Source organism: Micropterus salmoides, unplaced genomic scaffold (assembly GCF_014851395.1).
Source record: "Micropterus salmoides isolate LMB-PRFRI ecotype aquatic unplaced genomic scaffold, ASM1485139v1 Ms_hic_scaffold_2847, whole genome shotgun sequence".
NCBI classification, from domain to species: Eukaryota; Metazoa; Chordata; class Actinopteri; order Centrarchiformes; family Centrarchidae; genus Micropterus; species Micropterus salmoides.
This window is the reverse complement of record NW_024042092.1, coordinates 14437-26982: the sequence shown is the minus strand read 5'-3', so window position 1 is coordinate 26982 and position 12546 is coordinate 14437. Positions and strand designations below refer to the sequence as shown.

At 38.6% G+C, this 12546-nt stretch overlaps 1 protein-coding gene across 1 annotated transcript; it reads left to right on the top strand.

The window, feature by feature from the left end:
- Positions 1 to 219: 219 nt before the first annotated feature.
- Positions 220 to 12320, top strand: LOC119882032 (butyrophilin subfamily 2 member A1-like). The gene is made up of 5 exons (XM_038692048.1): positions 220 to 409; positions 1470 to 1799; positions 4356 to 4634; positions 6406 to 6527; positions 10126 to 12320. The coding sequence occupies exons 1-4, from the start codon at positions 307 to 309 to the stop codon at positions 6495 to 6497; spliced, it is 804 nt and encodes a 267-aa protein (XP_038547976.1). The 5' UTR covers positions 220 to 306; the 3' UTR covers positions 6498 to 6527; positions 10126 to 12320.
- The last annotated feature ends 226 nt before the right edge of the window (positions 12321 to 12546 follow it).

Genomic DNA, 12546 nt, shown 5'->3' with positions numbered 1-12546 from the left:
GAGTGAAACATCAAAGGAGGTGAATACTTTTATAGACATTGTACTTGTGGAGTGTTTTCACATTGTGGTATTATTAATGCTTTTTACTCGAGTAAAGATATTATTTCTACCACTGGTGATCAGTCAGTCCCTTTTTCACAAGTCAAAATCATAGACTGTATAAAACGTCAAAATATTAGTGAAAGTGACGCTTTTATTGTGAAGGATTAGCGGAAGTGTTGCAGCTTCCTGAGAAATCGAAAGTGTTTCGCAGTCACGCAGCCTGAAGTGGTTACACGTCTGTTAGAGTCGTAACAGTGAAGTTTAATGATGTTTAATCTTCAGATGTCTTCTACAAACATGAAGCTTCTTCCTCTCGCGTGTCTCTGTCTCCTGACTCGGTCTGGAACAACGTTGGCTGATGAACAAAGTAAGAAAACGACTTAATTAAACTGATAATCAATAACCTGATAGGCCGAATAGGCACAGATCAATATTAAAACATCTAAGCCTATTTCCATAACAAATGTGATGTAATTTAATAAAGGCATCCTTCTGATTAATTACAGTCGTACAACAGAGCCGCGCAGTTTGCTGATGTTTCCATTATCTGGCAGCGGAAGTTCAGGGCGTCTCCGGCAGAGAAACTGTTCCTCATTTCAGACTGTTGCGACTCATAACTGATATTTCTGATCAATATAAAGTGTCGACCTCTACCTGAGGGTTAACTTACTGTTTTGTTGATCCTTTTTAAGTAGAAACTAAGAATAATGCGTGTGTTATAGCCACACAGCCTGTATATAAATATTATAATAATAAGCAGCCGTTATTTTTCTCTCTCGCTTCATTTCTCACATTTATAATTCAGATCCAAAGCCATGACCATGTTCAGAGACAGAAAACTAGGCTGCAGGACTGACAAAGCACCGTCTGAATATAAACACGTTCAGATCTTCCTCCTTAGTTTCTCAGTCTGGTTGTATTTTAGCAGCTTGTTTGTGGGGAGATGAATATTGATCTATAATTTGTCCTCGTGGTCTGTGCTCCTGTTTACGGAAACGAGTGTGGACAGATATTTCTGCAGAATATCTGACTGTAATTCAGAGGTTTATTGTTGTTGTCTTTTGTACTTTCTAGACTTATAAATCACGATGAACTGAATTCAGATTTAATTTTAGCCTGTTTTCCTCGCTGCTCTCATGTTTCCTCTTCCTTCTTAAACTTTCCTTCTTAAATTTGTGCTAAAAAGACCATTTCGTGGGGGGAAAAATGAAAAATAAAGTTAAAAAACAGGTTATAAGTATTTGTAAGAAAGTAAAATGTAAACAAATGCAGAAATTGGAGAACAAAGTGCTCAACAAGGTAAAAAAAACAAGAAATGTTAGTTGTCACGAGTTATGTTGTTTGAACAACTGACTTCAATGTGTCTTAACTTAAGCATAATTAAATTAATTTAAACATACTGATTAATGAGGTTTTTTGTCTTCCAGGTCCAGTGATCATCAAAGTGGAAGAAGGCAGTGATGTTATTTTACCCTGTTCCCTCAGCCCCAAGGAGGACATTGAGTACAAACTCTTTGACTGGAAGAAAGATGGTCAGAAGGAGGTTTTCATGTATGATGCAGGAATTTATTACAATAAGGGCCTTTCAGGTCAAGATGAGCAGTTCAAAGGTCGCGTCTCACATTTTCAAGATGAGCTGAAGTACGGCAACGCCTCCATCAAGATCAGAAATACGAAGGTGAATGACAGTGGAAACTACAGCTGTGATTTTCCACGTCTGCAGCCAAGACAGACATTCAACATTCAGCTTGTTGTTGGTGAGTGTTTTCATTAAACAGTTAAAGATTTATTTACTGATGTGACTGGTTTAAGAGTCTCAGATGGACTTTAGTCAAGTAGTCAGAATAACATCTGGCAGGGCCTCTCTATTATCAAGGTGATAATATTTCACAAGCGTTCTAACATATGTTTTTTTTTTCCGTTTTAGGTGGTTTCTTAACCTCTTGGAGCTTATTTTAATTATGTGCTTTTCTGTCTCTTAATACCTGCACATGTTAAACTGTTTAATAAAAAGACCAAGAGGAGCTGATACCTGTACTTAACATCACTGTAAAGCAAAAACTCTGAGCTTTCATTAGGTGTATTGATCTTATTTAGAGATCTGAAAGAGAAGAGTTGGTAAATTATTAAACAGAAAACAATAGAAGTTCTCTTGTTCTTTCTGTTTTACTTAATATTTATTCATTCATAAATCAGTGATAAAATGTTGTATCAGGCTGAAATTCACAGGATCTCTTCCTCCACTTGTCTTTAATGTCTGAACCAGATTTTAGGTTGACAGACTGAAGTGGCTCTGAGATATTTTAGAAAGTGCAGTACAGAGCGTCTCCAGCAGATGTCTACAGAGCTCTCTAAAACTTCTCCAAACTTACCAAATAATGATAATAAATCTCTTTGTTATATTATAAAAACGTTCCTAAGTGTTAAATTTAACTATAGAATATGTTTTTATATAAATACATATTTACATATTAATGATGATTGAATCTCTCCTCTCTGAACATATAAATAAAGTTTCTCTGTTGTCTCGGTGTCCCGCTACCGCAGGAAGTCCGACTACAGTAACTTCCATATATGGTCAGACAGGTGATTCTTCCGGCTACAGACTCACTGTGTTTTCACGGTGCTGACTTACCATTGGATGAAAGTGTAGGTCAATTAAACACACGTGGCGTTCACGTAAAGATGCTCTCCTCTGATTGGCTGTCGGAGTTAAAAGCCCGTTAGTTTCGTCACTTTAGCTCGTAGAAAGATGCTGATTGGTTCGTTTTGTTCCTGGGCGGTTACTGATTTCAGAGATACTGAACATCATTGGTCAAATATTTTGTCGCTACTTTAAATTGACAGAAATCACTTTGTTTTGGAAGTTTGACGAGCGGCGCTAAAAATAAACGAGCGACACAATCGACTTTTATTCAGGTTATTTTACTTCCGCTTGAACTTTAACGAGCTGGATTCACTCGGTGGACTTTTGTTCTTTAAAACGAGCCTCTGTTTGTCTGTAAATGTCTGTTTTTCGACCTATAAATCCATTTTAACTGCAGCTACACAGGATAGCAGGTAAGATGCTAACTGTTTACTGCCGTAAAGTAAGACGCTGCTGTTGTCATTTCGTAACTTCTTCAGTTAGTTTGTTAAATCCGTTGAAAAAACGAACCTCTGAGCTTTAAAACGAGCTACAACATGTCTGAGTTCATATCTGCCGTCAACAGGAAAACACGCTGTTTGTTTATTTAGTAATGTTTACATGGAAATCTGGGTCGCGTGCAACCTCCGCGCCAGAAAAGATTAAAGGACAGATCAGCTGAAGAAGGTGAGTCCTTTGATGACGTCACTCTGTGAGTTTGGCTCCAGAGGCCTGATATCATTCAAAACACATTTATATTCCTCGCTTTGTGAAACAGATATAAATCATTCTTCTATGTTCAAAGTGTCATAAAGCTGAAACAACAGATCACTTCTTGATGTGGAGACATTTACCAGCATTGATTGGGTCTGTAGGGTCTTTAACATTTATATAAAACCTTCTGTAGCTGTTATTGGTATTTTCTGTCCCTGAAACACACTTTATTGCTCATTCACAAATAGAGAAGCAAATAGCACACACCATAACAATGGTGGAGTTGTGTTACATATTTTAAAAAGTCTCCTTAAGACTTTTCTTTAGATTGTGTTGTTTTTAAAAAAAATGATTTGCATGCAATTGTAATGCTTGTAATTTCAGGAAAATTCATTATTTTAGCATCTGTATCTAACCCTAACTACAAGGTACTACTGGAGAAATTCTTAATATTTTTACATGTGTTTAATAAAAGCTAATTTATTTACTACAAAGTAATTTCCATTTAAATTTCCTGTAACCAAAATTAAAAATCTACAAAAAGTATATAACCTAACTCAATGAAAGAAACTAAATTACTCTCAATAAATAACTAAAATAAACAATATTAAGATACCTGACAGCCCAACCCTGTGCTGGTAACACCATCAGCACAGCAGATTAACATTTTAGAAATTACGATAGTGAATGTGGCTTGTTGGGAGACTAGCTTTGCAGTGTGCTGCAACATTGCACCTCAGCCAGTTACCGTTGTTGTTGTTGTCACCAGAGAGAAGCCAATAGATGAACAAAAACCTGTCGCATGTCCTTTTCACTGGCAGATGGAGACAACAGATGTGTTAAACACACTTTAATTCTTGTTCACAACCAGAGAAAAATAAACAAGAAACATCACAGTGTTACATTTATAATCCTGTAATTGTCCTTTCATAGATGACGTGTCACTTATTGTTCATTTACACTGTGTTCACAGGAGCATCTCCAAAGCCGTCTGTTACAATACTTAATGAAACAAATGATGGGATGCTGCTGCAGTGTGAAGTTCTTGGTGCTTCTCCAAAACCTACAGTAGAGTGGCAGGACAGTGCTGGAAACAAACTTCCTGCTGAGGAGCCACAGGTCTCAGAAAGAGGAGGCAGCTTCTACATCACTGTCAACACTACTGTGAAGAAGACCGACCGCTATCGCTGTGTAGCCACACAGGAGGAGATCAAACATCAGATTTTTAAAGACATATATGTGAAGGTCAATGGTGAGATTCTTCCTATATTATATTTCAGTAATTTTAATATTTCATTTTTTATTAGTTTTCAGACTGAACTCAAAGCAGGTTGTGATAAAGACGTCTGCAGAAGTGTAAAAAGCTTCAAACTGAGTGAAAGCTTCACACTTATACTGAGACTCTGAGACTTCATGAATCTACAGAGATGAGAGGAAGAATGAGAGGGTCTGCAGGGAAATAACAGAAAGAAACTCTGAGATCAGTCTGATCAAACACAGGAACACAAGAATTTAGTAAACTTCACTCACAAACCCAGTAACAGATTTATAAATGGCTGCTGCAGCCTGATCCTGAGGATCGACATGAAAACACCTCACGAGGGAGATTTAGAGACTGAAGACTTTAGAATCAGAGACTTTTTGAGCGACATTGACAAGAACTTTGCGTGGGAATTTGGCCTTCTTAAGATTCCTCAAGAAATACAGTCATTTCTGAGCTTTCTTCACCAGTGTGGAGAAGTGAGATGTCAGGTTCTCTGTGATGCTGATTCTCAGGAACACAGCAAAAACTGAGCTCTCAAAAACAAGGAAAAAAAGCAATAAAATGGGGGAAATATTACTTAAAATAAGCAAAATTATCTGGCAACAGAACAAGAATATTTCACTTGCTACTTAAGGACAAAAAAACTTGAAGTGAAATTCTCTAACATAAAAGCCACCTGGTAAGAAGAAAACAAAAACAAAAAACAAGTATATTTTGCCTTGAATTAAGATAATTAATCTTACTTAGATGTTAGATTTTTGCAGTGAAGCTGAAACTGTTCACCTGCTCCTCCTCAGCACCACTGATGTAAACAGGAGTGTGTCTTTATCTCTTTCTTCATGAAATCGAAGATCAGCTCCTTGCTGCTGTTGAACAGACTCTTTAGTGAAGTAAAAGTAGCAAGACCACAATGTAAAAATACTCTGTTACAAGTAAAAGTGCTGCATTCAAAAGTCCACTTGATTATAAATACAGAAGTATCAGTAAAATTAACTTAAAGTAGCAAAAGTGATGTGTTTATCAAGTATATAAGTAAGTAAGTACTATCAAAGTAGCTAGTCTGTCTGATAAATGTAATGACATATAAGTATAAACCAGCATAAGTAGGAATACTCAATTAAAGTAAAAGTACCTCAAACTTGTCCTGTCACTGCTCAGTGAAACATAAACGTATCTCAGCCTCATGTTTAGCTGGATGTTTAATGTTTCCCGTTAACAAAGCTTATCAACACTCGCTGTAACAGCAGCTGTGATAAAATCCAGATGTGGTTCTGAGCCGTAATCCAGAGTCCACGGTGGCCTCGGCTCAGGGTGCAGAGAAGCTCGGCTGTAGACAGATCGCCTCACACGTTTGCAGATCTCAGCACAGCAGGAGTTTAGCAACAGTCACATGTAAACAGGCTGAAGTAGAGGCGGCAGGACAGAGATTCAAACCTTCTTCCTACTGATGAGCAGCACGTCTCAGAAAGAGGACGATGCTACGACATTACCCTCCTCACTACTGAGACCAGAACCAGAACCAACCTCTTAGCTGTGGAGCCCAGCAGGAGGCGACTGGCCATAAGATCAATGCTAACATCACTGTTCCTGCTGAGACTCATCCCAGTGCTGTTTGGATCTGCTGACAGTTTTAGCTTCTAGATTTCAGGAGCGTGCACACCTTTAGATGTTCTTTGTGTCGGCTGTGATGTTCAACCTGCTGTTTATGATGTGCAGCTACGTTCTGACTGTTACATTCACTTTTTATCATCTGTTTCAGGGTCTCCCACTGATTCCTCCTCTGGATTAGATGTTCCTTTACTTGGTGCTGCTCTCCGCGTTGTTGCGGTTGTTCTAGCTGTGTGTGTGTAGGCTGGAAATGCAGCCAAAAATTACAGAGAGGTAAGTTTAAATAATGTTTTCATCAACATATTCATGATGAGCAGACGACACATTCTTTGTGTCTCATGTTTAGAGTCTTGACAGATGTTTTATCTTCTCAGGTATTAAGCATTCTGGTATTTACACCAGCGTAGGATCAATGCAGGAGGGATTTTCTTTGTTTTCCTTCATTCAGTGCAGCTACCTGATCCAGAAACTTAAAGAGCTTTATGTGCTGTGAATTTGGCTGCTGAAGTGTGTTTCCATTTCTCTTTTGTGAGAACCAGTTTACACCAGACTGTATGATAGTGAGGACATTTTGGATGGTGTATTTCAGGCAGTTTGGGTGTTAAAACCTGGTTTTAAGATTAAAGTTATTAAATTAGTTTCAGTTTAAGGTTAGGATTGGGATTAGATGGTTTTGATGGTGGCAAGATGAAAGTTTTTGAGGTTGTTGGGATTACGAATGTGTTTGTAGCTCAGCTCTACTTTACTACGTCCCTTTACCCCGACCACAACCTTTGCTTGACCTTAACAAGTGTTTTATATTCTGGAACTCAGTCACACAGTCTTGACTAAACTCATTTTAACTCTTTCGTTATTGTTGTTTAGGACAATGACGACTTCTTGCACTCTTTGTTTTTTTATTTTAATATTCTGATTATTTTATGCAACTTAATTTTACTCTTGCTCTGTCTTCAATCTAAATTAATTTCATTCCAGGCAGCACAAAGTCAAGTGATGATCAATCTGCCCACTGAACTGTTGTTGTTGAGGACTTATACTGAAGCACCTGATGAATAAGACGAAGCTGCACAGAAACAATGTGATCAATAACGAGATAACATCAAATTATAACATAGGATAACATTTACATTTTAGCTGACACTTTTATCCAAAGTGATTTACACTCATATACAGTGGGTACGGAAAGTATTCAGACCCCTTTAAATTTTTCACTCTTTGTTTCATTGCAGCCATTTTCCAAAAATCAAAAAAGTTCATTTTATTTCTCAGTAATGTACACTCAGCACCCCATCTTGACAGAAAAAAACAGAAATGTAGAAATTTTTGCAAATTTATTAAAAAAGAAAAACTGAAATATCACATGGTCATAAGTATTCAGACCCTTTGCCGTGACACTCATATTTAACTCAGGTGCTGTCTATTTCTTCTGATCCTCCTTGAGATGGTACTGCTCCTTCATTGGAGTCCTGCTGTGTTTGATTATACTGATTGGACTTGATTAGGAAAGCCACACACCTGTCTATATAAGACCTTGCAGCTCACAGTGCATGTCAGAGCAAATGAGAATCATGAGGTCAAAGGAACTGCCTGAAGAGCTCAGAGACAGAATTGTGGCAAGGCACAGATCTGGCCAAGGTTACAAAAAAATTTCTGCTGCACTTAAGGTTCCTAAGAGCACAGTGGCCTCCATAATCCTCAAATGGAAGACGTTTGGGACGACCAGAACCCTTCCTAGAGCTGGCCGTCCGGCCAAACTGAGCTATCGGGGGAGAAGAGCCTCGGTGAGAGAGGTAAAGAAGAACCCAAAGGTCACTGTGGCTGAGCTCCAGAGATGCAGTCGGGAGATGGGAGGAAGTTGTAGTAAGTCAACCATCACTGCAGCAATCCACCAGTCGGGGCTTTATGGCAGAGTGGCCCGACGGAAGCCTCTCCTCAGTGCAAGACACATGAAAGCCCGCATGGAGTTTGCTAAAAAACACCTGAAGGACTCCAAGATGGTGATAAATAAGATCCTCTGGTCTGATGAGACCAAGATAGAACTTTTTGGCCTTAATTCTAAGCGGTATGTGTGGAGAAAACCAGGCACTGCTCATCACCTGTCCAATACAGTCTCAACAGTGAAGCACGGTGGTGGCAGCATCATGCTGTGGGGGTGTTTTTCAGCTGCAGGGACAGGACGACTGGTTGCAATCGAGGGAAAGATGAATGCGGCCAAGTACAGGGATATCCTGGACGAAAACCTTTTCCAGAGTGCTCTGGACCTCAGACTGGGCCGAAGGTTTACCTTCCAACAAGACAATGACCCTAAGCACACCACTAAAATAACGAAGGAGTGGCTTCACAACAACTCCGTGGCTGTTCTTGAATGGCCCAGCCAGAGCCCTGACTTAAACCCAATTGAGCATCTCTGGAGAGACCTGAAAATGGCTGTCCACCAACGTTTACCATCCAACCTGACAGAACTGGAGAGGATCTGCAAGGAGGAATGGCAGAGGATACCCAAATCCAGATGTGAAAAACTTGTTGCATCTTTCCCAAAACGACTCATGGCTGTATTAGATCAAAAGGGTGCTTCTACTAAATACTGAGCAAAGGGTCTGAATACTTATGACCATGTGATATTTCAGTTTTTCTTTTTTAATAAATTTGCAAAAATTTCTACATTTCTGTTTTTTTTCTGTCAAGATGGGGTGCTGAGTGTACATTACTGAGAAATAAAATGAACTTTTTTGATTTTTGGAAAATGGCTGCAATGAAACAAAGAGTGAAAAATTTAACGGGGTCTGAATACTTTCCGTACCCACTGTATAAGAAGGACAGTAAGTAAGTAATGAAAATAAATAATAAAGTGAAACGACCAGGAGACTCTGACTGAGGATTTCAGGCTGCTGCAGCTCAGAAAAGATTTAAATATCTGTGATGTGTTCAGGAGCTTCAGTGTGAAATCTGAACCTGTAAAACTGAGAGGCAGCTACTGAAGACTGGAAGGTGTTTGTGTTTCTATGATGAGTTAAAATCAGCTTGTTTGATGAGCAGGAAACAGACAGGGACTTCTGTCTGAGGCCTGAATAAAGAGATGAATGAGGAGCAGAACTGCTGCATAAATACTGTCCGTTTACTAAATATTATCAGACCGCTTGTTGTTCTTAAAGATCCTAAATGAGGGAGAAATTAATAGAAACATGAGTTCACTGAACTGAAGCTATTAATGTAAATATTTTGTAGCTAAAGTGAAATATATAATGTGCCTTTGTTGCTTATTTTAATTTCTTAAGGTGCAAAGCCAGAGTGCTGTCAGATACAGTTACACACTGAACTTCACACTTACACACAGCAGCTAGTGAACAGGCAGTCTAATACAACAGTCCTGCAATAAATCTCCTTCATGAAGGTTTTAATGTTCAGAGAGACATTGATTTGAATTCATGGTCATTTTGGAGACTGTAGTTTGTGGTGCTGTTGAACTGTCTTACTTTGACAGGTGTTTCTGTTATTCTGTCCACCCCATGTATATCAGTGAGTGCAGGCTAAATAACAGAAACACGTCTCTAAAACAGTTTGAACTCGAACTGAACATTTAAACCTTGATGAAGGAGATTTATTGCAGGACTGTCAGACTGCATTAGTTTCAGGTGTTCCTAATAAACTGGACACTGAGTGTTTGCTGCTGCTGCTGACTGTGATATTTGACTTCTCTGAAAGTTCATGTTCATCTTGTTTTATAATTTAAATCTGGAGGACAAAACAAGGTCAAAACAAAATGTTTTCTTGTTATGAGTTGATTTGTTGTTCTAACAACAGACTTCTGTATCTCTGTCTTTACTTTAATTAAATGTAAACATACTGATTAATACATGTTTTTATCTTCCAGAACCAAAGACCCCACAATTATGAGATGGCACTCTTTTACAGAGCAGTGGGATCAAAGACAATGCATCAGGTCAAGAAGATCACGTCTCACATTTTCCAGATAAAGTGTAGCACGGCCCCCATCATGATCTGTAATACTTATAATATATATAAATATTTTACACTGCAGATATTAGACTAGCAGCTAGCGGACTTTTCCATATTAAATATTAATCATACTTGTGCTAAACCAGGTGTGTTACCTGTTCCGTGTTTGTAAAATATCCACTGCTTCTTCTAACATAACACTTGATTTATACTTTTCTTATTTACTGGTCGTTTAAGTCGCTGCATCTATTGACAGAACAGAGTTATGTAACGTAACAGGTTGGGCTGCAGCGATCGATTCACTTTAGTAATCGAGTATTTTACAGATTATTTCGCCGATTAATCGAGTAATCAGCGCTGCCTTCATGCTGTTGTGGTCGGCTGGTTCTGTTGTACAGAGCTGTTTTCTTTTAGCTTGAAATCATCCCATTCTTCTCTGACTCTGTTTCTTCTTCCTTCTCTGTTTTCTCTCTCTTCCTTCATGTTATAATCCTCACCATCAAATGGCATCGTCTTCACTTGTCCGCAGCGTAAACAGGTTGTGCGACACTAATAATGGGCGGTGATGGTACAGTGGATAAGACACATTCCTTTGGTCTGAGAGACCCGGGTTCGAATCCCCTGTGAGACACCAATGTGTCGCTGAGCAAGACGCTTAGTTGCTCCAGAGGCGTGCAACCTCTGACATATATAGCAATTGTAAGTCGCTTTGGATAAACGCGTCAGCTAAATGAATAAATGTTAATGTAATAATCGTCCGTGTGAAACTGTACATCAGTGCTTTTCTGTAATCTAGTTATCAACTTTCTTGAATTGTTTCAGCCCTAGTAACGAGTAGTTCACCTGCTCTGCTCCTTGAATACGCACAGAGCCCCCTCAGTGGCTCATCTGCCCACCAAAGCAGTCCTACAGGGAAACACTGTGTTGTTGTCATCTTCTTGTGCTGTAGATGCTGTTGAAAATTAATAATGTTGGATTACTATTATTCTTGTTCTTGGGAGTTTGGGTTAATGCCTGATCATTTAAAAATAATGAAGCCTTAAATTTAAAATGTTTTATAAATGCATGATTTTTCTAATAGTCGTGTTAAATAACCGTGACCTCAATACTGACCAAAATAATCATGATGATGGTAAATGGTCTGTATTTTGTTTAGTACCTTTCTCGTCTTTCTGACTACTCAAAGCTCTTTATGTCTCACGCTGACGAGCAGAGCCGCCAACTTTTGAGTTCATCAGAAACAGAAATTATGTTACAAACCTCATTATAATTATGTTCATTTCATTTTCTTTATACCTGCACATTTTAATTCTACAACAGCAAGACCACAAGGAACTGATACCTGTCCGTCATCACTCAAAAGTTTCATTAGCTGTGTTATTAATATACTATATAAGATACAGATATATTTAATTTGAGTTAATACCAGTCTGTATGAAAGGAAGGACATTTTGGCAGATCCTCACTTACTTGTTTGAAGGCTAAGACCTGGTTTTAAGGTTATAGTTAGATTGGGTTTCAGGTTAAGGTTAGGATCAGTGTTGTGGTTAGAGAGATGTGATGGTCGCAAGATGAAAGTGAGGTTGTTGAGGTGGTGAATGTGCATGAAGCTCATCCTGTTTTCATATGGAAGCATTACCACGACCACAACCTTTCCCTTAACAAGTGTTTATAAACTGTCCCTCATGGACAGTAAGATGACAGCAGGCCAAAATATATAGTTGTTACCTTTATCTCCCAGCACCCAATATCTGGTTAAACAAAATACTTAGAAATAAAGTCCAAGTCAAGTGTAGAACGCAAAAGTCCGTCAAAGAAAAGACGCATCAGTACGCTCTAACAGACGGCTGAACAACATCTGGATTGATTTAATGGCACTGACTGGAGAAGAACTTCTTTTGCAGATGTTTCAAGTAATTCAGTTAAAATTTGCGCCACATTTGGATGGAAACTTGATTTACAGACGAATTTTCATTCCACCTGTGTGTGGCAGCTTTAGTTTTACTCCAACATGAATTGATCTTTCCCTCACAGCTAACATATCTACACATCGATCATGTAGTTTCCCTGGACAGATGTTGAAATCATTCAGAATAAATGCAACATTTTTATTATTTATTCCAACAATATTATTTACTGTTCAAAACTTCCTCACTGAGTTTAATCTGGGGTTCAACAGAATCATCTGTTTTACAGGTAAATGTTCTGTCCTGTGTTGAGGCTGTTTGCGTCACAGGAGTAGTTTCTTTTTGTCACTAATTTTAAAACCCCTGTTAGCTGGTCGTCAGTTAATCGCAGGGTCGGTGGTTCGATCGTCTTTCTTCATGTCCACGTG

Coding starts and splice junctions, on each gene's coding strand:
- LOC119882032 (XM_038692048.1), top strand. CDS start 307: ATGATGTTTAATCTTCAGATGTCTTCTACAAACATGAAGCTTCTTCCT. Junction 1,800..4,355: donor CAACATTCAGCTTGTTGTTG/GTGAGTGTTTTC, acceptor CTGTGTTCACAG/GAGCATCTCCAAAGCCGTCT. Junction 4,635..6,405: donor CATATATGTGAAGGTCAATG/GTGAGATTCTTC, acceptor CATCTGTTTCAG/GGTCTCCCACTGATTCCTCC.